This window comes from Oncorhynchus keta, chromosome 29 (genome assembly GCF_023373465.1).
Source record: "Oncorhynchus keta strain PuntledgeMale-10-30-2019 chromosome 29, Oket_V2, whole genome shotgun sequence".
In the NCBI taxonomy this organism is placed as follows: Eukaryota; Metazoa; Chordata; class Actinopteri; order Salmoniformes; family Salmonidae; genus Oncorhynchus; species Oncorhynchus keta.
This window is the reverse complement of record NC_068449.1, coordinates 1587372-1613192: the sequence shown is the minus strand read 5'-3', so window position 1 is coordinate 1613192 and position 25821 is coordinate 1587372. Positions and strand designations below refer to the sequence as shown.

Sequence of the window (25821 nt, the reverse complement as noted above, 5' to 3'; positions counted from 1 at the left end):
TCTCCATACATCTCTATACATCTCCATACATCTCCATACATCTCCACACATCTCCATTCATCTCCATACATCTCCGTACATCTCCATACATCTCTATACATCTCCATACATCTCTATACATCTCCATACATCTCCATACATCTCCACACATCTTCATACATCTCCACACATCTTCATACATCTTCGTTTTGGATAGATAATTCTTCGTGTTGTTGTTTGTTTAGTGTTTTCCAATTTTCCCAAAAGTGGTTAGATTCTATGGATTCTTCAATTCCATTGAGCTGATTTCTGACATGCTGTTCCTTCTTTTTCCGTAGTGTATTTCTGTATTGTTTTAGTGATTCACCATAGTGAAGGCGTAGACACAGGTTTTCTGGGTCTCTATGTTTTTGGTTGGACAGGTTTCTCAATTTCTTTCTTAGGTTTTTGCATTCTTCATCAAACCATTTGTCATTGTCGTTCATTTTCTTAGGTTGTCCGCTTGACATTTTTAGATTTGAGGGAAGCTGAGAGATCAAATATACTGTTATGATTTTCTACTGCCAAGTTTACACCTTCACTATTACAGTGGAACATTTTACCCAGGAAATTGTCTAGAGGGGATTGCATTTGTTGTTGCCTAATTGTTTTTGGCAGATGTCCACACTACTTTTCTTCCATCTATAGCATTTCTTAATGTTACTCAGTTCCTTTGGCTTTGATGCCTCATGATTGAGTATTGCTCTGTTCAAGTAGAGTGTGATTTTGTTGTGATCTGAGACTCTGGGTTGAGGTCAGTGATAAAGTAGTCTACAGTATTACTGCCAGGAGATGAGCTATAGGTGTACCTGCCATAGGAGTCCCCTCGAAGCCTACCATTGACTATGTACATACCCAGGATGTAACAGAGCTATAGGTGTACCTGCCATAGGAGTCCCCTCGAAGCCTACCATTGACTATGTACATACCCAGGCTGTAACAGAGCTATAGGTGTACCTGCCATAGGAGTCCCCTCGAAGCTTACCATTGACTATGTACATACCCAGGATGTAACAGAGCTATAGGTGTACCTGCCATAGGAGTCCCCTCGAAGCCTACCATTGACTATGTACATACCCAGGCTGTAACAGAGCTATAGGTGTACCTGCCATAGGAGTCCCCTCGAAGCTTACCATTGACTATGTACATACCCAGGCTGTAACAGAGCTATAGGTGTACCTGCCATAGGAGTCCCCTCGAAGACTACCATTGACTATGTACATACCCAGGATGTAACAGAGCTATAGGTGTACCTGCCATAGGAGTCCCCTCGAAGACTACCATTGACTATGTACATACCCAGGATGTAACAGAGCTATAGGTGTACCTACCATAGGAGTCCCCTCGAAGCCTACCATTGACTATGTACATACCCAGGATGTAACAGAGCTGCAGGAGTTGTGACCCGTTTTTGTTGGTTATGTTGTCATAGTGTCTAGGGGGGCAAATGGGGGAGGGAATGCTGTCACTGGCATTTAGGTCGCCACAGACTAAAACATGTAATTTGGCCCGGAAACTATTGATTTCCCCCTCCAGGATGGAGGAGCTGTCATCGTTAATGGGGATTCTAGTGGGGGGATATACAGTAGGTAGCACACAGGATACAGTAGGTAGCACACAGGATATAGTAGGTAGCACACAGGATACTGTAGGTAGCACACAGGATACAGTAGGTAGCACACAGGATGGAGGAGCTGTCAGCACACAGGATACAGTAGGTAGGGATATACAGTAGGTAGCACACAGGATACAGTAGGTAGCACACAGGATACAGTAGGTAGCACACAGGATATAGTAGGTAGCACACAGGATACTGTAGGTAGCACACAGGATACAGTAGGTAGCACACAGGATACAGTAGGTAGCACACAGGATACAGTAGGTAGCACACAGGATACAGTAGGTAGCACACAGGATACAGTAGGTAGCACACAGGAGGACATTTTTCTGTGTTACGGTCATTTCTTTTTGAATTTCTAGCCAAATGTAAAATGTTCTCGATTTGATTAATTTAATGGGGTGAGTTAGGTCTGCTCTACACCAAATTAGCATACCGCCTGAGTCCCTTCCCTGTTTCACACCTGGTAGTGTGGTGGATGGGACTACCAGCTCTCTGTAACCTAGAGGACAACCAGGTGTGGTGGATGGGACTATCTCTGTAACCTCTATACCACCCACCTGGTAGTGTGGTGGATGGGACTACCAGCTCTCTTTAACCTAGAGGGCAACCAGTGGGTCCGTCTCCTCTATACCACCCACCTGGTAGTGTGGTGGATGGGACTACCAGCTCTCTTTAACCTAGAGGGCAACCAGTGGGTCCGTCTCCTCTATACCATGTTTCTTGTAGGATGACAATGTCTGTATTTCTGATTTTTTTTAATGAAGTCTTGGTTCCTGCTCTCTCTGACTCAGAGGAGTAGAGCTTGTTGTGTAATGAGGACAGGATGGATGTAGAGATCATCTTTCACGTTATACGGAGTAGATTATCTGACATGGAAATGCTTAGTCTTCTGGGTGGATGGACAGGGAGAGACACAGAGAGAGATAGATAGTTTATTTTATTTTACCTTTATTTAACTAGGCAAGTCAGTTAAGAACAGATTCTTATTTTCAATAACGGCCTAGGAACAGTGGGTTAACTGCCTGTTCAGGGGCAGAACGACAGATTTGTACCTTGTCAGCTCGGGGATTTGAACTTGCAACCTTCCAGTTACTAGTCCAACGCTCTAACCACTAGGCCACCCTGCCGCCACAGGGAGAGACAGGGAAAGAGTCATGGAGAGAGATAGGGACAGAGAGAGAGAGACAGGGAGAGAGACAGGGACAGAGACAAGAGAGAGAGAGAGACAGAGACAGAGAGAGAGACAGGGAGAGACAGGGAGAGAGACATGGAGAGACAGGGAGAGACAGAGAGAGAGACAGAGAGAGAGAGACAGGGAGAGACAGGGAGAGAGACAGGGAGAGAGACATGGAGAGACAGGGAGAGAGACAGAGAGAGACAGAGAGAGAGAGAGAGAGAGAGAGAGAGAGAGAGACAGGGAGTGATAGAGAGAGAGACAGGGAGAGACAGAGAGAGACAGAGAGAGACCGGGAGAGACAGAGAGAGAGACAGGGAGTGATAGAGAGAGACAGAGAGAGACAGAGAGAGAGAGACAGGGAGAGACAGGGAGAGAGAGAGACAGAGAGAGAGACAGGGAGTGATAGAGAGAGAGACAGGGAGTGATAGAGAGAGAGACAGGGAGTGATAGAGAGAGAGAGGGAGAGACAGAGAGAGAGACAGGGAGTGATAGAGAGAGAGACAGAGAGAGACAGAGAGAGAGAGACAGGGAGTGATAGAGGGAGAGATATGTCAACATGATGTTAAATTGAATATAAATTAGGTTTTCCTCAGCTAAGGTCATGATTTCGTCTTTCTCTCTCTCTCTGTCTCTCAGCTGGAAAGATGGGTTGGGATTCTGTGCTCTCATTCACAGACACCGTCCAGAGCTCATTGACTATGGCAAGCTACGCAAGGTGAGAGACTAGTGCCCTGATGATACATTTACACAGAACCACTTACTGACTGACACACACAGAACCATATAGATCCTCTCTCCTCAGGGACCACCTGACCTTTCACCTTTTAAAGAACCATATAGATCAACCCCCTCTCCTCAGGGACCACCTAACCTTTCACCTTTTAGAGAACCATATAGATCAACCCTCTCTCCTCAGGGACCACCTGACCTTTCACTTTATACAGAACCGTATAGATCAACTGACCTTTCACCTTTTAGAGAACCATATAGATCCTCTCTCCTCAGGGACCACCTGACCTTTCACCTTTTAGAGAACCATATAGATCAACCCTCTCCTCAGGGACCACCTGACCTTTCACCTTTTAGAGAACCATATAGATCAACCCTCTCTCCTCAGGGACCACCTGACCTTTCACCTTTTAGAGAACCATATAGATCAACCCTCTCTCCTCAGGGACCACCTAACCTTTCACCTTATAGAGAACCATATAGATCAACCCCCTCTCCTCAGGGACCACCTGACCTTTCACCTTATAGAGAACCATATAGATCAACCCCCTCTCCTCAGGGACCACCTGACCTTTCACCTTATAGAGAACCATATAGATCAACCCCCTCTCCTCAGGGACCACCTGACCTTTCACCTTTTAGAGAACCATATAGATCAACCCTCTCTCCTCAGGGACCACCTGACCTTTCACCTTTTAGAGAACCATATAGATCAACCCTCTCTCCTCAGGGACCACCTAACCTTTCACCTTATAGAGAACCATATAGATCAACCCCCTCTCCTCAGGGACCACCTAACCTTTTACCTTATAGAGAACCATATAGATCAACCCTCTCTCCTCAGGGACCACCTAACCTTTCACCTTATACAGAACCATATAGATCAACCCCCTCTCCTCAGGGACCACCTAACCTTTCACCTTATACAGAACCGTATAGATCAACCCTCTCTCCTCAGGGACCACCTAACCTTTCACCTTTTAGAGAACCGTATAGATCAACCCCCTCTCCTCAGGGACCACCTGACCTTTCACCTTTTAGAGAACCGTATAGATCAACCCCCTCTCCTCAGGGACCACCTGACCTTTCACCTTATAGAGAACCATATAGATCAACCCTCTCTCCTCAGGGACCACCTGACCTTTCACCTTTTAGAGAACCATATAGATCAACCCCCTCTCCTCAGGGACCACCTAACCTTTCACCTTTTAGAGAACCGTATAGATCAACCCTCTCTCCTCAGGGACCACCTAACCTTTCACCTTATACAGAACCATATAGATCAACCCCCTCTCCTCAGTGACCACCTGACCTTTCACCTAACCAGGTGGTCTGATCTCCTCCTGTTTCTTCTCTCACCTGTAGGATGACCCCATGACCAACCTGAACACAGCCTTTGACGTGGCAGAGAAGTACCTGGACATTCCCAAGATGTTGGACGCTGAGGGTAAGACCAGGAGGGTTAAAGGGTCAAGGAGGAAGTGAAGTCGAGACTGACATGGCCGCGTTCCCAGGCCGACTGCATTGCAGATACTTGCCTGGGTAGGTGTTTAACATGTCGTATGATATAGCCATTTGTTACGGCACGTAACCATTGGCTGATGCAATGCAACATCTGCAATGCAGTCAGTCTCGACCTTGTTTCACTCAACTTTTCATGTTTTTTTTTAGTTTCATGTTTTTAACGAGATATTTTGACCCCCTGGTCCGACCTCTGACTTTTCAGAATGTCGAAAGAAAGAATAAACCGAGGTGACAGAAGGCTTTGATTGAAAATAAGAATATGTACCAGTTTAAAATGGGGAATAGGGATCAGAGCAATGAAAATAAGAATATTCTTATTTTCTGATGTCCCTATTCCCCATTTTAAACTGGTTAGCTCTGTACCTAAATATAGATATCTTAGAGAGCGAGAATTTTTTATTTATTTTTTTATTTTACCTTTATTTAACCAGGCAAGTCAGTTAAGAACATATTCTTATTTTCAATGACGGCCTGGGAACAGTGGGTTAACTGCCTGTTCAGGGGCAGAACGACATAACCTTCCGGTTACTAGTCCAACGCTCTAACCACTAGGCTACGCTGCCGCCCCGAATGAGCTGAGACAGACACAGAGAGAGAGAGAGAGAGACAGAGCGAGCTGAGAGAGAGAGACAGACAGTGAGAGAGACAGAGGGAGAGACAGAGAGAGAGAGAGAGACAGAGAGAGCTGAGAGAGACAGACAGTGAGAGAGACAGAGGGAGAGACAGAGAGAGAGAGAGAGACAGAGAGAGCTGAGAGAGAGACAGACAGTGAGAGAGACAGAGGGAGAGAGAGAGAGAGAGAGAGAGAGAGAGAGAGAGAGAGAGAGAGAGACAGAGCGAGCTGAGAGAGAGAGACAGACAGTGAGAGAGACAGTGAGAGAGACAGTGAGAGAGAGAGAGACAGAGAGAGAGACAGAGAGAGAGACAGAGAGAGAGACAGAGAGAGAGAGAGAGAGAGAGAGAGAGAGAGACAGAGAGAGAGACAGAGAGAGAGAGACAGAGAGAGAGACAGAGAGAGAGACAGAGAGAGAGACAGAGAGAGAGAGACAGAGACAGTGTATATTGAATTTTCTCTAGATCAGCACGTACTCTGGAGTGACTCAAAGTGGAGCTGTTTTCCTCAACTTGAATTAGTCAACCTGTCATCATGTGATTGTGGGGTGGAACAGGAGGTCCAGTTTTTACCATAAAGTTTGGGAAAGATTAGGTGTCGTGTTTAAAATGGACGATAGCAGTACCGTCTATGTTATGATGTAATGATTGTGAGGCGCTATATCAATTCGACAGTCAAAATGTCGGAAATGATTAGCAGAAACATCTGAATCCTAAATATATGTGAGAAACTATATATCTATATCTGTATGATACAATGTAACATTCAGCTGATCCAAAAAGAGCTTATTTCTGTTAAAGTGAGGGCTGCCCTCAGGGCCACCTGCATTAGGGCCACCTGCATCAGGGCCACCTGCATCAGGGCCACCTGTATTAGGGCCACCTGCATCAGGGCCACCTGCATTAGGGCCACCTGCATTAGGGCCACCTGTATTAGGGCCACCTGCATTAGGGCCACCTGCATCAGGGCCACCTGCATTAGGGCCACCTGTATCAGGGCCACCTGCATTAGGGCCACCTGCATTAGGGCCACCTGCATTAGGGCCACCTGCATTAGGGCCACCTGCATCAGGGCCACCTGCATCAGGGCCACCTGCATCAGGGCCACCTGCATTAGGGCCACCTGCATTAGGGCCACCTGCATTAGGGCCACCTGCATCAGGGCCACCTGCATTAGGGCCACCTGCATCAGGGCCACCTGCATTAGGGCCACCTGCATTAGGGCCACCTGCATCAGGGCCACCTGCATTAGGGCCACCTGCATTAGGGCCACCTGTATCAGGGCCACCTGCATTAGGGCCACCTGCATTAGGGCCACCTGCATTAGGGCCACCTGCATCAGGGCCACCTGCATCAGGGCCACCTGCATCAGGGCCACCTGCATCAGGGCCACCTGCATTAGGGCCACCTGCATTAGGGCCACCTGCATCAGGGCCACCTGCATCAGGGCCACCTGCATTAGGGCCACCTGCATCAGGGCCACCTGCATTAGGGCCACCTGCATTAGGGCCACCTGCATCAGGGCCACCTGCATCAGGGCCACCTGCATTAGGACCACCTGCATTAGGGCCACCTGCATTAGGGCCACCTGTATCAGGGCCACCTGCATCAGGGCCACCTGCATTAGGGCCACCTGTATTAGGGCCACCTGCATTAGGGCCACCTGTATTAGGGCCACCTGCATTAGGGCCTCCTGCATTAGGGCCTCCTGCATTAGGGCCACCTGCATTAGGGCCACCTGCATTAGGGCCACCTGCATTAGGGCCACCTGTATCAGGGCCACCTGTATTAGGGCCACCTGCATTAGGGCCTCCTGCATTAGGGCCTCCTGCATTAGGGCCACCTGCATCAGGGCCACCTGCATTAGGGCCACCTGCATTAGGGCCTCCTGCATTAGGGCCACCTGCATCAGGGCCACCTGCATCAGGGCCACATGCATTAGGGCCTCCTGCATTAGGGCCACCTGCATCAGGGCCACCTGCATTAGGGCCACCTGCATTAGGGCCACCTGCATTAGGGCCACCTGCATCAGGGCCACCTGCATTAGGGCCACCTGCATCAGGGCCACATGCATTAGGGCCACCTGCATTAGGGCCACCTGTATCAGGGCCACCTGCATCAGGGCCACCTGCATCAGGGCCACCTGTATCAGGGCCACCTGTATTAGGGCCACCTGTATTAGGGCCACCTGTATTAGGGCCACCTGCATCAGGGCCACCTGCATTAGGGCCACCTGCATCAGGGCCACCTGCATCAGGGCCACCTGCATTAGGGCCACCTGTATTAGGGCCACCTGCATCAGGGCCACCTGCATTAGGGCCACCTGTATCAGGGCCACCTGTATTAGGGCCACCTGCATTAGGGCCACCTGCATTAGGGCCACCTGCATCAGGGCCACCTGCATCAGGGCCACCTGCATTAGGGCCACCTGCATTAGGGCCTCCTGCATTAGGGCCTCCTGCATTAGGGCCACCTGCATCAGGGCCACCTGCATTAGGGCCACCTGCATTAGGGCCACCTGCATTAGGGCCTCCTGCATTAGGGCCACCTGTATCAGGGCCACCTGCATTAGGGCCACCTGCATTAGGGCCACCTGTATTAGGGCCACCTGCATTAGGTCCACCTGCATCAGGGCCACCTGCATCAGGGCCACCTGCATCAGGGCCACCTGCATTAGGACCACCTGCATTAGGGCCACCTGCATTAGGGCCACCTGTATTAGGGCCACCTGTATCAGGGCCACCTGTATTAGGGCCTCCTGCATTAGGGCCTCCTGCATTAGGGCCAATGTGGACATGTTTGCTGGGATTAATGCAAAAATGTGGCTTCTATTCAACTCTATGGGACCCATTTGTCTGTTGTGTTTTCACCTGGCCAGAAGTAGCTGACTGTATATAGGGGAAGGGGGTGTGTTTTCTGAGACACCCCCCCTCTCTACTCGTATATGTCATTTATCTCTTGTGTTTAAAATGACCATTACCATACCCCTCCCTCCCTCTCTCCCCCATCCACCCCCATCCTCCTCTCCTCTCCTTCCCCATCCCCCCCATCCTCTGTCCCCATCCTCATCCTCTTCCTCTCCTCCCCAACCCCCTCCACCATCCCCAACCCCCCTTCTCTGTCCCCAAACCCTTCCTCCACCCCCAAATCCCTCCTCCCTCCCCAACATCCTCCCCATCCTCTCCCCCCAACCCCCTCCTCCCCTCCCCTCCCCAACCCTCCTCCCTCCCCAACCCCTCCTCCCTCCCCAACACCCTCCCCATCCTCTTCCTCCCTCCCCAACCCCTCCTCCCTCCCCAACCCCTCCCCCTCCCCAACATCCTCCCCATCCTCTTCCTCCCCTCCCCATCCTCTTCCTCCCTCCCCAACTCCTCCTCCCTCCCCAACACCCTCCCCAACCCCTCCTCCCTCCCCATCCTCTTCCTCCCTCCCCAACCCCTCCTCCCTCCCAACCCTTCCTCCCTCCCCAACCCCTCCTCCCTCCCCAATCCCTCCTCCCTCCCCAACACCCTCCCCCAACCCCTCCTCCCTCCCCAACACCCTCCCCATCCTCTTCCTCCATCCCCCAACCCCTCCTCCCTCCCCATCCTCTTCCTCCATCCCCCAACCCCTCCTCCCTCCCCAACCCCTCCTCCCCATCCTCTTCCACCCCTCCCCAACCCCTCCTCCTCCGTAATCCCTCCACCCTCCCCATCCTCTTCCTCCATCCCCCAACCCCTCCTCCCTCCCCAACCCCTCCTCCCTCCCCATCCTCTTCCACCCCTCCCCAACCCCTCCTCCCTCCCCAATCCCTCCTCCCTCCCCAACACCCTCCCCATCCTCTTCCTCCATCCCCCAACCCCTCCTCCCTCCCCAACCCCTCCTCCCTCCCCATCCTCTTCCTCCCTCCCCAACCCCTTCTCCCTCCCCAACCCCTCCTCCCTCCCCAACACCCTCCCCATCCTCTTCCTCCCTCCCCAACCCCTCCTCCCTCCCCAACCCCTCCACCCTCCCCATCCTCTTCCTCCCCTCCCCAACCCCTCCTCCCTACCCCAACCCCTCCCTCCCTCCCCAACCCCTCCTCCCTCCCCAACACCCTCCCCAACCCCTCCTCCCTCCCCATCCTCTGCCTCCTCTCCCCAACCCCTCCTCCCTCAACCCCCTCCTCCCTCCCCATCTCTTTCCCCTCTCCCCTCCCCAACCCCCTCCTCCCTCCCCAACCCTCCTCCCTCCCCATCCTCTTCCTCCCCTCCCCCCAACCCCCTCCTCCCTCCCCATCCTCTTCCTCCCTCCCCAACCCCTCTCCCTCCCCAACCCCTCCTCCCTCCCCATCCTCTTCCTCCCCTCCCCAACCCCTCCTCCCTCCCCATCCTCTTCCTCCCTCCCCAACCCCTCCTCCCTCCCCAACACCCTCCCCATCCCCTTCCTCCATCCCCCAATCGTCCTCCTCTCTTCTCTTTCTCCAGATATCGTGGGCACGGCCCGCCCGGATGAGAAGGCCATCATGACCTACGTATCTAGCTTCTACCACGCCTTCTCTGGTGCTCAAAAGGTATCCCAGGATGCAACACTCCCTTTCCTCCTCACCTCACTACACCACACCCCTGGTTGGGTGTCTGTCTGTCTGTCTGTCTGTCTGTCTGTCTGTCTGTCTGTCTGTCTGTCTGTCTGTCTGTCTGTTTGTTCCCCCTCTGTTCCCCTGTTCCCTCTGTTCCCCCTGTTCCCCCTGTTCCCCCCCTGTTCCCCCTGTTCCCTCTGTTCCCCCTGTTCCCTCTGTTCCCCTGTTCCCTCTGTTCCCCCTGTTCCCCCCCTGTTCCTCTGTTCCCTCTGTTCCCTCTGTTCCCCCTGTTCCCTCTGTTCCCTCTGTTCTCCTGTTCCCTCTGTTCCCTCTGTTCCCCCTGTTCCCCTGTTCCTCTGTTCCCCTGTTCCCTGTTCCCTCTGTTCCCCCTGTTCCTGTTCCCTCTGTTCCCCTGTTCTCTCTGTTCCTCTGTTCCCTCTGTTCCCCCTGTTCCCTCTGTTCCCCTGTTCCCCCTGTTCCCTGTTCCCTCTGTTCCCCTGTTCCCCTGTTCCCTGTTCTCTCTGTTCCCCCCTGTTCCCTGTTCCCTCTGTTCCCCTGTTCCTCTGTTCTGTTCCCCCTGTTCCCTCTGTTCCCTCTGTTCCCTGTTCCCCTGTTCCCCTGTTCCCCTGTTCCCTGTTCCCTCTGTTCCCCTCTGTTCCCCCTGTTCCCCCTGTTCCCTCTGTTCCCTCTGTTCCCCCTGTTCCCCCTGTTCCCTCTGTTCCCTCTGTTCCCCTGTTCCCTCTGTTCCCTGTTCCCCTGTTCCCCTGTTCCCCTGTTCCCTCTGTTCCCCCTGTTCCCTCTGTTCCCCCTGTTCCCTCTGTTCCCCCTCTGTTCCCCCTGTTCCCCTGTTCCCCTGTTCCCTCTGTTCCCCTGTTCCCCTGTTCCCTCTGTTCCCTCCTGTTCCCCCTGTTCCTGTTCCCTCTGTTCCCCTGTTCCCCCTGTTCCTCTGTTCCCTCTGTTCCCCTGTTCCCTGTTCCCCCTGTTCCCTCTGTTCCCCCTGTTCTGTTCCCTGTTCCCTCTGTTCCCCCTGTTCCCTCTGTTCCCCCTGTTCCCCCTGTTCCCTCTGTTCCCCCTGTTCCCTCTGTTCCCCTGTTCCCCCTGTTCCCTCTGTTCCCTCTGTTCCCCTGTTCCCTCTGTTCCCCCTGTTCTGTTCCCTGTTCCCCTGTTCCCTCTGTTCCCTGTTCTGTTCCCTCTGTTCCCCCTGTTCCCCCTGTTCCCCCTGTTCTGTTCCCCCTGTTCCCTGTTCCCCCTGTTCCCTCTGTTCCCCTGTTCCCTGTTCCCTCTGTTCCTCTGTTCCCCTGTTCCCTCTGTTCCCCTGTTCCCTCTGTTCCCCCTGTTCCCCCTGTTCCCTCTGTTCCCCCTGTTCCCTCTGTTCCCTCTGTTCCTCCTGTTCCCTCTGTTCCCCTGTTCTGTTCCCTCTGTTCCCTCTGTTCCCTCTGTTCCCCCTGTTCCTCTGTTCCCCCTGTTCCCTCTGTTCCCTCTGTTCCTCTGTTCCCTCTGTTCCCCTGTTCCTCTGTTCCCCCTGTTCCCTCTGTTCCCTCTGTTCCCTGTTCCCTGTTCCCCTGTTCCCCCTGTTCCTCTGTTCCTCCCTGTTCCCTCTGTTCCCTGTTCCCCCTGTTCCCTCTGTTCCTCTGTTCCCCTGTTCCCTCTGTTCCCTCTGTTCCCCTGTTCCCCTGTTCCCTCTGTTCCCCCTGTTCCCCTGTTCCTCTGTTCCCTCTGTTCCCCTGTTCCCCTGTTCCCCCTGTTCCCTCTGTTCCCCTGTTCCCCTCTGTTCCCCTGTTCCCCCTGTTCCCTCTGTTCCTGTTCCTGTTCCCCTGTTCCCTCTGTTCCCCTGTTCCCCTGTTCCCTCTGTTCCCTCCTGTTCCCTGTTCCTCTGTTCCCCTGTTCCCTCTGTTCCCCCTGTTCCTCTGTTCTCTGTTCCCTGTTCCCTGTTCCCTCTGTTCCCTGTTCCTCTGTTCCCCCTGTTCCCTCTGTTCCCTCTGTTCCCCCTGTTCCCTCTGTTCCCTGTTCCCTCTGTTCCCTCTGTTCCCCCTGTTCCCTCTGTTCCCCTGTTCCCCTCTGTTCCTCCTGTTCCCCTGTTCCCTCTGTTCCCTCTGTTCCCTGTTCCCTCTGTTCCTCTGTTCCCCCTGTTCTCCCCTGTTCCCTCTGTTCCCTCTGTTCCTCTGTTCCCCTGTCTGTTCCCTCTGTTCCTCTGTTCCCTGTTCTGTTCCCCCTGTTCCCTCTGTTCCCCTGTTCCCTCTGTTCCCTCTGTTCCCCTGTTCCCTCTGTTCCCCTCTGTTCCCCCTGTTCCCTCTGTTCCCTCTGTTCCCTGTTCCCCTGTTCCCCCTGTTCTGTTCCCTGTTCCCTCTGTTCCCTGTTCCTGTTCCCCGTTCCCTCTGTTCCCCTGTTCCCCTGTTCCTCTGTTCCCTCTGTTCCCCCTGTTCCCCTGTTCCCTCTGTTCCTCCTGTTCCCCTGTTCCCTCTGTTCTTCTCTGTTCCCCTGTTCCTCTGTTCCCTCTGTTCCCTCTGTTCCCCTGTTCCCTCTGTTCCCTCTGTTCCCCTGTTCTGTTCCCTCTGTTCCCCCTGTCTGTTCCCCTGTTCCTCTGTTCCCTCTGTTCCCCTGTTCCCTCTGTTCCCTCTGTTCCCCTGTTCCCTCTGTTCCCCTGTTCCCCCTGTTCCCCTGTTCCCTCTGTTCCCCTGTTCCCTCTGTTCCCTCTGTTCCCCTGTTCCCCCTTCCCTCTGTTCCCTCTGTTCCCCCTGTTCCCCCCTCTGTTCCCTCTGTTCCCTCTGTTCCCCCTGTTCCCTGTTCCCTGTTCTCTCTGTTCCCTCTGTTCCCCCTGTTTCCCTCTGTTCCCCCTGTTCCCCCTGTTCCCCCTGTTCCCTCTGTTCCCCCCTCTGTTCCTCTGTTCCCTCTGTTCCCCCTGTTCCTCTGTTCCCTCTGTTCCCTGTTCCCCTGTTCTGTTCCCTCTGTTCCCCCTGTTCCTGTTCCCCTGTTCCCTCTGTTCCCCTGTTCCCCCCCTGTTCCCCCTGTTCTCTCTGTTCCTCTGTTCCTCTGTTCCTCCTGTTCCCTCTGTTCCCTCTGTTCCCTCTGTTCCCCTGTTCCCCTGTTCCCTCTGTTCCCCTGTTCTCTCTGTTCCCCTGTTCCTGTTCTGTTCCCTCTGTTCCCCTGTTCCTCTGTTCCCCCTGTTCCTGTTCCCTGTTCCCTCTGTTCCCTGTGTTCTCTCTGTTCCCCCTGTTCCCTCTGTTCCCTCTGTTCCCTCTGTTCCCTGTTTCTCTGTTCCCCTCTGTTCCCTCTGTTCCCCTGTTCCCTCTGTTCCTCTGTTCTCTGTTCCCTCTGTTCCCTCTGTTCCCCCTGTTCCCCCTGTTCCCTCTGTTCCCCCTGTTCCCTCTGTTCCTCCCTGTTCCTCTGTTCCCCCTGTTCCTCTGTTCCCTCTGTTCCCTCTGTTCTGTTCCCCCTCTGTTCCCTCTGTTCCCCTGTTCCCTCTGTTCCCTCTGTTCTCCTCTGTTCCCCTGTTCCCTCTGTTCCTCTGTTCCCTCTGTTCTCTGTTCTGTTCCCCTGTTCCCTCTGTTCCCTCTGTTCCCTGTTCTGTTCCCTCTGTTCCCTCTCTGTTCCCCTGTTCCCCCTCTCTGTTCCCTCTGTTCCCCCTGTTCCCTCTGTTCCCCCTGTTCCCCTGTTCCCCCTGTTCCCCCCCTGTTCCTCTGTTCCCCCTGTTCCCCTGTTCCCTCTGTTCCCTCTGTTCCCCTGTTCCCTCTGTTCCCTCTGTTCCCTCTGTTCTCTCTGTTCCCTCTGTTCCTCTGTTCCCCTGTTCCCCCTGTTCCCTCTGTTCCCCTGTTCTCTCTGTTCCCCCTGTTCCCTCTGTTCCCTGTTCCCTCTGTTCCCCCTCTGTTCCCTCTGTTCCCCCTGTTCCCTGTTCCCTGTTCCCCTGTTCCCTCTGTTCCCCCTGTTCCCTCTGTTCCCTCTGTTCCTCTGTTCCCCTGTTCCCCCTGTTCCCTCTGTTCCTCTGTTCCCCCTGTTCCCTCTGTTCTCTCTGTTCCCCCTGTCCTGTTCCCTCTGTTCCCCTGTTCCTCTGTTCCCTCTGTTCCCTCTGTTCCTGTTCCTGTTCTGTTCTCTGTTCCTGTTCCTCTGTTCCCCCTGTTCTCTCTGTTCCTCCCCCTGTTCCTCTGTTCTGTTCTCTCTGTTCCCCCTGTTCCTCTGTTCCCCCTGTTCCCTCTGTTCCCTCTCTGTTCTCTCTGTTCCCTGTTCTGTTCCCCCTGTTCCCTCTGTTCTCCCTCTGTTCCCCCTGTTCCCTGTTCCCTCTGTTCTCTGTTCTCTCTGTTCCCTCTGTTCCTCTGTTCCCTGTTCCCTCTGTTCCCCTGTTCCTCTGTTCCCTCTGTTCCCTCTGTTCCCTCTGTTCCCTCTGTTCCTCTGTTCCCCCTGTTCCTCTGTTCCTCTGTTCCCTCTGTTCCTCTGTTCTGTTCCCTCTGTTCCCCCCTGTTCCCCCTGTTCCCTCTGTTCTCTCTGTTCCCCTGTTCCCTCTCTGTTCCCTCTGTTCCCCTGTTCTCTGTTCCCCTGTTCCCTCTGTTCCCCCTGTTCCCTCTGTTCCCTCTGTTCCCTCTGTTCCCTCTGTTCCCTCTGTTCCCCCTGTTCCCTGTTCTGTTCCCTCTGTTCCTCTGTTCCCTCCCCTCTGTTCCCTCTGTTCCCTCTGTTCCTCTGTTCCCCCGTTCTGTTCTCTCTGTTCCCTCTGTTCCCTCTGTTCTCTCTGTTCCCCCTGTTCCCCCTGTTCCCTCTGTTCCTCTGTTCCCCCTGTTCCCCTGTTCTCTGTTCCCTCTGTTCCCTCTGTTCCCTCTGTTCCCCCTGTTCTCTCTGTTCTCTCTGTTCCCTCTGTTCCCTCTGTTCTCTCTGTTCCCCTGTTCCCCTGTTCCCTCTGTTCCCTCTGTTCCCCCCCGTTCTCTCTGTTCCCTCTGTTCCCTCTGTTCCTCTGTTCCCCCTGTTCCCTCTGTTCTCCTCTGTTCCCTCTGTTCCCTCTGTTCCCTCTGTTCCCCCTGTTCCCTCTGTTCCCTCTGTTCCCTCTGTTCCTCTGTTCCCCCTGTTCTCTCTGTTCCCTCTGTTCCCTCTGTTCCTCTGTTCTCTCTGTTCCCTCTGTTCCCCTGTTCCCTCTGTTCCCTGTTCTGTTCCCTCTGTTCCCTCTGTTCCCTCTGTTCCCCTGTTCCCTCTGTTCCCTCTGTTCCCCCCTGTTCCCCTGTTCCCCTGTTCCCTCTGTTCCCTCTGTTCCCTCTGTTCCCCCTGTTCCCTCTGTTCCCTCTGTTCCCCCTGTTCCCTCTGTTCCCTGTTCCCCCTGTTCTGTTCCCCTGTTCCCCTGTTCCCTCTGTTCCCCTGTTCTCTCTGTTCCCTCTGTTCCCTCTGTTCTCTCTGTTCCCTCTGTTCCCTCTGTTCCCTCTGTTCCCCTGTTCCCTCTGTTCTCCTGTTCCCTCTGTTCTCTCTGTTCCCTCTGTTCTCTCTGTTCCCTCTGTTCCCTCTGTTCCCCCTGTTCCCCTGTTCTCTCTGTTCCCTCTGTTCCCTCTGTTCTCTCTGTTCCCTCTGTTCCCTCTGTTCCCTCTGTTCCCTCTGTTCCCCTCTGTTCCCTGTTCCCCCTGTTCTCTCTGTTCCCTCTGTTCCCTCTGTTCCCTCTGTTCCCCCTGTTCCCTCTGTTCTCTCTGTTCTCTCTGTTCCCCTGTTCCCTCTGTTCCCTATGTTCCCTCTGTTCCCCCTGTTCTGTTCCCTCTGTTCCCTCTGTTCCTCTGTTCCCCCTGTTCCCCCTGTTCCCTGTTCTCTCTGTTCCCTCTGTTCCCTCTGTTCCCTCTGTTCCCCTGTTCCCCTGTTCTCTGTTCTCTCTGTTCCCTCTGTTCCCCTGTTCCTCTGTTCCCTCTGTTCCCTCTGTTCCCCTGTTCCCCTGTTCCCTCTGTTCCCTATGTTCCCTCTGTTCCCCTGTTCCCTCTGTTCCCTCTGTTCCCTCTGTTCCCTGTTCCCTCTGTTCCCTCTGTTCCTCTGTTCCCTCTGTTCCCTCTGTTCCTCTGTTCCCTCTGTTCCCTCTGTTCCCCCTGTTCCCTCTGTTCCTCTGTTCCCCCTGTTCCTCTGTTCCCTCTGTTCCCCCTGTTCCTCTGTTCTCTCTGTTCCCCCTGTTCCCTCTGTTCCTCTGTTCCCTCTGTTCCTCTGTTCCCCTGTTCCCTCTGTTCCCTCTCTGTTCCCTCTGTTCTGTTCCCCCCCGTTCCCTCTGTTCCCTCTGTTCCCTCTGTTCCCTCTGTTCTGTTCCCCCTGTTCCCTCTGTTCCCTCTGTTCCTCTGTTCCCCCTGTTCTCTCTGTTCCCTCTGTTCCCTCTGTTCTCTCTGTTCCCCATTCCCTCTGTTCTCTCTGTTCCCTCTGTTCCCTCTGTTCTCTCTGTTCCCCCTGTTCCCTCTGTTCCTCTGTTCCCCCTGTTCCCCCCCCTGTTCTCTCTGTTCCCTCTGTTCCTCTGTTCCCTCTGTTCTCTCTGTTCCCTCTGTTCCCCCTGTTCCCTCTGTTCTCTCTGTTCCCTCTGTTCCCTCTGTTCCCCCTGTTCCCTCTGTTCCCCTGTTCCTCTGTTCCCCTGTTCCCCCTCTTCCCCTGTTCCCCTCTGTTCCCCTGTTCCCTCTGTTCCCTCTGTTCCCCCTGTTCCCTCTGTTCCCCCTGTTCCCCTGTTCCCCCTGTTCCCCCTGTTCCCCTGTTCCCCTGTTCCCTCTGTTCCCTCTGTTCCCCCTGTTCCTCTGTTCCTATGTTCCCTCTGTTCCCTCTGTTCCCTCTGTTCCCTCTGTTCCCCCTGTTCCCCCTGTTCCTCTGTTCTCCCTGTTCCTCTGTTCTCTCTGTTCCCTCTGTTCTCTCTGTTCCCTCTGTTCCCTCTGTTCCCTCTGTTCCCCTGTTCCCTCTGTTCTCTCTGTTCCCTCTGTTCTCTCTGTTCCCTCTGTTCTCTCTGTTCCCTCTGTTCCCCTGTTCCCTCTGTTCCCCCTGTTCCCTCTGTTCTCTCTGTTCCCTCTGTTCTCTCTGTTCCCTCTGTTCTCTCTGTTCCCTCTGTTCTCTCTGTTCCCTCTGTTCCTCCTGTTCCCCCTGTTCCCTCTGTTCTCTCTGTTCTCTGTTCTCTCTGTTCCCTCTGTTCTCTCTGTTCCCTCTGTTCCTCTGTTCTCTCTGTTCCTCTGTTCCTCTGTTCCCTCTGTTCTCTCTGTTCCCTCTGTTCCCCTGTTCTCTCTGTTCCCTCTGTTCCTCTGTTCCCCCTGTTCCCCCTGTTCCCCTGTTCTCTCTGTTCCTCTGTTCCCTCTGTTCCCTCTGTTCCTCTGTTCCCTCTGTTCCCCTGTTCTCTCTGTTCCCTCTGTTCCCTCTGTTCCCCTGTTCCCTCTGTTCCCTCTGTTCCCTCTGTTCCCTCTGTTCCCCTGTTCCCTCTGTTCCCTGTTCTCTCTGTTCCCTCTGTTCTCTCTGTTCTCTCTGTTCCCTCTGTTCCCTCTGTTCCCCTGTTCCTCTGTTCTGTTCCCCTGTTCCCTCTGTTCCCTCTGTTCCCCTGTTCCCCCTGTTCCCTCTGTTCCCTCTGTTCCCCCCCTGTTCCCTCTGTTCCCTCTGTTCCCTCTGTTCTCTCTGTTCTCTCTGTTCCCTCTGTTCCCTCTGTTCTCTCTGTTCTCTCTGTTCCCTCTGTTCTCTCTGTTCCCCTGTTCTCTCTGTTCCCTCTGTTCTCTCTGTTCCCCCTGTTCCCCCTGTTCCTCTGTTCCCCTCTGTTCCCTCTGTTCCCCCTGTTCCTCTGTTCTCTCTGTTCCCTCTGTTCCCTCTGTTCTCTCTGTTCCCCTGTTCCCTCTGTTCCCTCTGTTCCCTCTGTTCTGCTGTTCCTCTGTTCCCTCTGTTCCCCCTGTTCCCTCTGTTCCCTCTGTTCCCCCTGTTCTCTCTGTTCCCTCTGTTCCTGTTCCCTCTGTTCCCCCTGTTCCTCTGTTCCCTATGTTCCCTCTGTTCCCCCTGTTCCTCTGTTCCCTCTGTTCCTGTTCCCCTGTTCCCCCTGTTCCCTCTGTTCCCTCTGTTCCTCTGTTCCCTCTGTTCCCCCTGTTCCCCCTGTTCCCTCTGTTCCTCTGTTCCCCTGTTCCTCTGTTCCCTATGTTCCCTCTGTTCCCCCTGTTCCCCTGTTCCTCTGTTCCCTCTGTTCCCTCTGTTCCCCCTGTTCCCCTGTTCCCTCTGTTCCCCCTGTTCCCTCTGTTCCCTCTGTTCCCTCTGTTCCCCTGTTCTGTTCCCTCTGTTCCCCTGTTCCTCTGTTCCCTCTGTTCCTCTGTTCCCTCTGTTCCCTCTGTTCCCTCTGTTCTCTGTTCCTCTGTTCTCTGTTCCTCTGTTCCCTCTGTTCCCCTGTTCTCTGTTCCTCTGTTCCTCTCTGTTCCCCCTGTTCCCTCTGTTCCTCTGTTCCCTCTGTTCCCTCTGTTCTCTCTGTTCCCTCTGTTCTCTCTGTTCCTCTGTTCCTGTTCTCTGTTCCCTGTTCCCTGTTCTCCTGTTCCCTCTGTTCCCCTGTTCCTCTGTTCCCTCTGTTCCCTCTGTTCCCCTGTTCCCTCTGTTCCTCTGTTCCCTCTGTTCCTCCTGTTCCTCTGTTCCTCTGTTCTCTCTGTTCCCTCTGTTCCCTCTGTTCTCTCTGTTCCTCTGTTCTCTCTGTTCCCTCTGTTCCCTCTGTTCTCTCTGTTCCCTCTGTTCCCTCTCCCTCTGTTCCCTGTTCCCTCTGTTCTCTCTGTTCCCTCTGTTCTCTGTTCTCTCTGTTCCCTCTGTTCCTCTGTTCTCTCTGTTCCTCTGTTCCCTCTGTTCTCTCTGTTCCCTCTGTTCCTCTGTTCCCTCTGTTCTCTCTGTTCCCTCTGTTCCCTCTGTTCCCTCTGTTCCTCTGTTCCCTCTGTTCCCTCTGTTCCTCTGTTCCCTCTGTTCCCTCTGTTCCCTCTGTTCCCTCTGTTCCCTCTGTTCCCTCTGTTCTCTCTGTTCCCTCTGTTCCCTCTGTTCTCTCTGTTCCCTCTGTTCCCTCTGTTCCCCCTGTTCCCCTGTTCCTCTGTTCCTGTTCCCTCTGTTCCCCTCTGTTCCCCCTGTTCCCTCTGTTCCCTCTGTTCCCTGTTCCTCTGTTCCTCTGTTCCCTCTGTTCCCCTGTTCCTCTGTTCCTCTGTTCCCCTGTTCCCTCTGTTCTCTCTGTCTCCTGTTCTGTCCCTGTTCCTCTGTTCCCTCTGTTCCCCTGTTCCTCTGTTCCCTCTGTTCTCTCTGTTCCCTCTGTTCCCCCTGTTCTCTCTGTTCCCTCTGTTCCTCTGTTCTCTCTGTTCCCTCTGTTCTCTCTGTTCCTCTGTTCTCTCTGTTCTCTCTGTTCCCTCTGTTCCCTCTGTTCTCTCTGTTCCCTCTGTTCTCTCTGTTCCCTCTGTTCTCTCTGTTCCTCTGTTCTCTCTGTTCCCCCTGTTCTCTCTGTTCCTCTGTTCCCTCTGTTCTCTCTGTTCCCCTGTTCCCCGTTCTCTGTTCCCTCTGTTCTCTCTGTTCCCTCTGTTCCCTCTGTTCTCTCTGTTCCCTCTGTTCCTTCTCTGTTCCCTCTGTTCTCTCTGTTCTGTTCTCTCTGTTCCCTCTGTTCCCTCTGTTCTGTTCCCCCTGTTCCCTCTGTTCTCTCTGTTCCCTCTGTTCCTCTGTTCCCTCTGTTCCCCCTCTGTTCCCTCTGTTCCCTGTTCCCTCTGTTCCCTCTGTTCCCCCTGTTCCCTCTGTTCTCTCTGTTCCCTCTGTTCCCCCTGTTCCCTGTTCCTGTTCCCCCTGTTCTCTCTGTTCCTCTGTTCCCCTGTTCCTCTGTTCCCTCTGTTCCCTCTCTGTTCCCTCTGTTCCCTCTGTTCCCTCTGTTCCCCCTGGATCCCTCTGTTCTCTCTGTTCTCCTCCCTGTTCCCTCTGTTCTCTCTGTTCCCTCTGTTCCTCTGTTCTCTGTTCCCCCTGTTCCCCCTGTTCTCTCTGTTCTCTCTGTTCTCTCTGTTCTCTCTGTTCTCTCTGTTCCCTCTGTTCTCTCTGTTCCCTCTGTTCCCTCTGTTCTCTCTGTTCCCCCTGTTCTCTCTGTTCCCTCTGTTCTCTCTGTTCCCCCTGTTCTCTGTTCCCTCTGTTCTCTGTTCTGTTCCCTCTGTTCTCTCTGTTCCCTCTGTTCTCTCTGTTCCCTCTGTTCCCCCTGTTCTCCTGTTCCTCTGTTCCCTCTGTTCCCCCTGTTCCCTCTGTTCCCTCTGTTCCCCCTGTTCTCTCTGTTCTCTGTTCCCCTCTGTTCCCCCTGTTCCCTCTGTTCCCTCTGTTCCCTCTGTTCCCCTGTTCCCTCTGTTCCCTCTGTTCCCTGTTCTCTCTGTTCCTCTGTTCCCTCTGTTCCTCTGTTCCCTCTGTTCCCTCTGTTCCCTCTGTTCTCTCCCTCTGTTCTCTCTGTTCCCTCTGTTCCTCTGTTCCCCTGTTCCCCTGTTCCCCTGTTCTCTCTGTTCTGTTCCCTCTGTTCCCTTTGTTCCCTCTGTTCCCTCTGTTCTCTCTGTTCTCCCTGTTCCCTCTGTTCCCTCTGTTCCCTCTGTTCTCTCTGTTCCTCTGTTCCTCTGTTCTCTCTGTTCCCTCTGTTCCTCTGTTCTCTCTCTGTTCTCTCTGTTCTCTCTGTTCCCTCTGTTCCCTCTGTTCTTCTGTTCTCTCTGTTCCCTCTGTTCTCTCTGTTCCTCTGTTCCTCTGTTCTCTCTGTTCCTCTGTTCTCTCTGTTCCCTCTGTTCCCTCTGTTCCCTCTGTTCTCTCTGTTCCCTCTGTTCTCTCTGTTCCCTCTGTTCCCTCTGTTCCCTCTGTTCTCTCTGTTCCCTCTGTTCCCTCTGTTCTCCTGTTCCCTCTGTTCTCTGTTCCCCCTGTTCCCCCCCGTTCTCTCTGTTCCCTCTGTTCTCTGTTCCTCTGTTCTCTCTGTTCCCTCTGTTCCCTCTGTTCCTCTGTTCCCCTGTTCCCTCTGTTCTCTCTGTTCCCCTGTTCCCTCTGTTCCCTCTGTTCTCTCTGTTCCCCCTGTTCCCTCTGTTCTCTCTGTTCCCTCTGTTCCCTCTGTTCCCTCTGTTCCCCCCTGTTCCCTCTGTTCTCTCTGTTCTCTCTGTTCCCTCTGTTCCCCCTGTTCCCTCTGTTCCCTCTGTTCCCCCTGTTCTCTCTGTTCCCTCTGTTCCCTCTGTTCCTCTGTTCCCTCTGTTCCCCTGTTCCCTCTGTTCCCTCTGTTCCCTCTGTTCCCCTGTTCTCTCTGTTCCCTCTGTTCCCTCTGTTCTCTCTGTTCCCTCTGTTCCCTCTGTTCTCTCTGTTCCCCCTGTTCCCCTGTTCTCTCTGTTCTCTCTGTTCTCTCTGTTCCCTCTGTTCTCTCTGTCCCCTCTGTTCCCTCTGTTCTCTCTGTTCCCCTGTTCCCTCTGTTCTCTCTGTTCCCCTGTTCTCTCTGTTCCTCTGTTCTCTCTGTTCCCCTGTTCTCTCTGTTCCCTCTGTTCTCTCTGTTCCCTGTTCCCCCTGTTCTCTCTGTTCCTCTGTTCTCTCTGTTCCCTCTGTTCCCTGTTCTCTCTGTTCCCTCTGTTCCCTCTGTTCCCTCTGTTCCCCTGTTCCTCTGTTCCCTATGTTCCCCTGTTCTCTCTGTTCCTCTGTTCCCCTGTTCCCTCTGTTCCCTCTGTTCCTCTGTTCCCTCTGTTCCCCCTCTGTTCCCCCTGTTCCCTCTGTTCTCTCTGTTCCCTCTGTTCCCTCTGTTCCTTTGTTCCCTCTGTTCTCTCTGTTCCCTCTGTTCCTCTGTTCTCTCTGTTCCCTCTGTTCTCTCTGTTCCCTCTGTTCCCCTGTTCCCCTGTTCCCTCTGTTCCCTCTGTTCTCTCTGTTCCCTTTGTTCCCTCTGTTCTCTCTGTTCCCTCTGTTCTCTCTGTTCTCTCTGTTCCCTCTGTTCCCCTGTTCCTCTGTTCCTCTGTTCTCTCTGTTCCTCTGTTCTCTCTGTTCCTCTGTTCCTCTGTTCTCTCTGTTCCTCTGTTCTCTCTGTTCTCTCTGTTCTCTCTGTTCCCTCTGTTCTCTCTGTTCCCTCTGTTCTCTCTGTTCTCTCTGTTCCCCTGTTCCCCCTGTTCTCTCTGTTCCCTCTGTTCCTCTGTTCTCTCTGTTCCCTCTGTTCTCCTGTTCTCTCTGTTCCCTCTGTTCTCTCTGTTCCCCTGTTCCCCCTGTTCTCTCTGTTCCCCCTGTTCCCTCTGTTCCCTGTTCCCTCTGTTCTGTTCCCCCTGTTCCCTCTGTTCTCTCTGTTCCCCTGTTCCCTCTGTTCCCCCTGTTCCTCTGTTCCCCTGTTCCCCCTGTTCCCTCTGTTCTCTCTGTTCTCTCTGTTCCCCTGTTCCTCTGTTCCCCTGTTCCCTCTGTTCTCTCTGTTCCCCCTGTTCTCTCTGTTCCCCCCTGTTCTCTCTGTTCTCTGTTCCCCTGTTCTCCCTGTTCTCTCTGTTCCCCCCGTTCTCTCTGTTCCCTCTGTTCCCCTGTTCCCTCTGTTCTCTCTGTTCTCTCTGTTCCCCTGTTCCCCTGTTCCTCTGTTCCCTCTGTTCCCCCCTGTTCCCTCTGTTCCCTCTGTTCCCCCTGTTCCCTCTCTTCCCTCTGTTCCCCCTGTTCCCTCTGTTCCCCCTGTTCCCTCTGTTCCCCCTGTTCCCTCTGTTCCCCCTGTTCCCTCTGTTCCCCTGTTCCCCCTGTTCCCTCTGTCCCCCCTGTTCCCTCTGTTCCCTCTGTTCCCCTGTTTAGATATCTAGATGAAATGTGGCAAAAGGTCGCAAAGTTCAAGGGGGCCTAATACTTTCATAAGGCACTGTATCTAGATAGACATATCTATAGATAGACAGATAGGTTTAGATATCCAGATAGACAGATATCTAGAGAGATATAGATAGGTTTAGATATCTAGATAGACAGATATCTATAGATAGACAGATAGGTTTAGATATCTAGATAGACAGATATCTAGAGATATAGATAGGTTTAGATATCTAGATAGACAGATATCTATAGATAGACAGATAGGTTTAGATATCTAGATAGACAGATATCTAGAGAGATACAGTGCCTTGCGAAAGTATTCGGCCCCTTGAACTTTGCGACCTTTTGCCACATTTCAGGCTTCAAACATAAAGATATAAAACTATTTTTTTTTTGTGAAGAATCAACAACAAGTGGGACACAATCATGAAGTGGAACGACATTTATTGGATATTTCAAACTTTTTAACAAATCATAAACTGAAAAATTGGGCGTGCAAAATTATTCAGCCCCCTTAAATTAATACTTTGTAGCGCCACCTTTTTACTGCGACTACAGCTGTAAGTTGCTTGGGGTATGTCTCTATCAGTTTTGCACATCGAGAGACTGACATTTTTCCCATTCCTCCTTGCAAAACAGCTCGAGCTCAGTGAGGTTGGATGGAGAGCATTTGTGAACAGCAGTTTTCAGTTCTTTCCACAGATTCTCGATTGGATTCAGGTCTAGACTTTGACTTGGCCATTCTAACACCTGGATATGTTTATTTTTGAACCATTCCATTGTAGATTTTGCTTTATGTTTTGGATCATTGTCTTGTTGGAAGACAAATCTCCGTCCCAGTCTCAGGTCTTTTGCAGACTCCATCAGGTTTTCTTCCAGAATGGTCCTGTATTTGGCTCCATCCATCTTCCCATCAATTTTAACCATCTTCCCTGTCCCTGCTGAAGAAAAGCAGGCCCAAACCATGATGCTGCCACCACCATGTTTGACAGTGGGGATGGTGTGTTCAGGGTGATGAGCTGTGTTGCTTTTACGCCAAACATAACGTTTTGCATTGTTGCCAAAAAGTTCAATTTTGGTTTCATCTGACCAGAGCACCTTCTTCCACATGTTTGGTGTGTCTCCCAGGTGGCTTGTGGCAAACTTTAAACGACACTTTTTTATGGATATCTTTAAGAAATGGCTTTCTTCTTACCACTCTTCCATAAAGGCCAGATTTGTGCAATATACGACTGATTGTTGTCCTATGGACAGAGTCTCCCACCTCAGCTGTAGATCTCTGCAGTTCATCCAGAGTGATCATGGGCCTCTTGGCTGCATCTCTGATCAGTCTTCTCCTTGTATGAGCTGAAAGTTTAGAGGGACGGCCAGGTCTTGGTAGATTTGCAGTGGTCTGATACTCCTTCCATTTCAATATTATCGCTTGCACAGTGCTCCTTGGGATGTTTAAAGCTTGGGAAATCTCTTTGTATCCAAATCCGGCTTTAAACCTCTTCATAACAGTATCTCGGACCTGCCTGGTGTGTTCCTTGTTCTTCATGATGCTCTCTGCGCTTTAACGGACCTCTGAGACTAGCACAGTGCAGGTGCATTTATACGGAGACTTGATTACACACAGGTGGATTGTATTTATCATCATTAGTCATTTAGGTCAACATTGGATCATTCAGAGATCCTCACTGAACTTCTGGAGAGAGTTTGCTGCACTGAAAGTAAAGGGGTTGAATAATTTTGCACGCCCAATTCTTCCGTTTTTGATTTGTTAAAAAGTTTGAAATATCCAATAAATGTCGTTCCACTTCATGATTGTGTCCCACTTGTTGTTGATTCTTCACAAAAATACAGTTTTATATCTTTATGTTTGAAGCCTGAAATGTGGCAAAAGGTCGCAAAGTTCAAGGGGGCCTAATACTTTCGCAAGGCACTGTATCTAGATAGACAGATATCTATAGATAGACAAATAGGTTTAGATATCTAGATAGACAGATATCTAGAGAGATATAGATAGGTTTAGATATCTAGAGAGATACAGATAGGTTTAGATATCTAGAGAGATACAGATAGGTTTAGATATCTAGATAGACAGATATCTAGAGAGATATAGATAGGTTTAGATATCTAGAGAGATACAGATAGGTTTAGATATCTAGAGAGATACAGATAGGTTTAGATATCTAGATAGACAGATATCTATAGATAGACAGATATCTAGAGAGATATAGATAGGTTTAGATATCTAGATAGACAGATATCTAGAGAGATATAGATAGGTTTAGATATCTAGACAGACAGATATCTATAGATAGACAAATAGGTTTAGATATCTAGATAGACAGATATCTAGAGAGATATAGATAGGTTTAGATATCTAGATAGAGAGATACAGATAGGTTTAGATATCTAGATAGACAGATATCTAGAGAGATAGATAGGTTTAGATATCTAGATAGACAGATATCTATAGATAAACAGATAGGTTTAGATATCTAGATAGACAGTTAAGGATCTAGAGGGAGAGAGAGTTAGATATCTAGATATTATTTTTCCTTGATTATGCAATGCAGCCATGTCATGTCTAACTCACTGACTACTGTAACAGTTCCCATGGTGACGATAGAACGCATTCCTTCCTGTTCCTCCTCCAGGCGGAGACGGCGGCCAATAGGATCTGCAAGGTGTTGGCTGTCAACCAGGAGAATGAGCAGCTGATGGAGGACTACGAGAAGCTGGCTAGTGACGTGAGCACTCTGTCCCTCCTCTGTCCTCCTCCCCTTAATGTCCCTGCACCGCCCTCTCTCCCACCTCTCTGTCCTCCTCCCTTCATGTCCCTGCACCGCCCTCTCTCCCACCTCTCTGCCCCATCTCCCTGCATCCCTCACCTCCTTCTTCTACAAGTCCAGAGGATTGTTGCTCTGA

The 25821-nt window shown here is 52.3% G+C and overlaps 1 protein-coding gene across 50 annotated transcripts in view; it reads left to right on the top strand.

The window, feature by feature from the left end:
• The window catches only part of actn1 (actinin, alpha 1), a 114048-nt gene that overhangs the window by 57903 nt on the left and 30324 nt on the right, over positions 1–25821 (top strand). For all 50 annotated transcript variants that reach the window (XM_052485536.1, XM_052485530.1, XM_052485537.1 and 47 more), the window contains exons 6-9: positions 3453–3531; positions 4911–4992; positions 10127–10212; positions 25551–25643. In XM_052485536.1, the coding sequence (XP_052341496.1) occupies positions 3453–3531; positions 4911–4992; positions 10127–10212; positions 25551–25643 (340 nt within the window). The remainder of the gene's footprint in view (positions 1–3452; positions 3532–4910; positions 4993–10126; positions 10213–25550; positions 25644–25821) is intronic.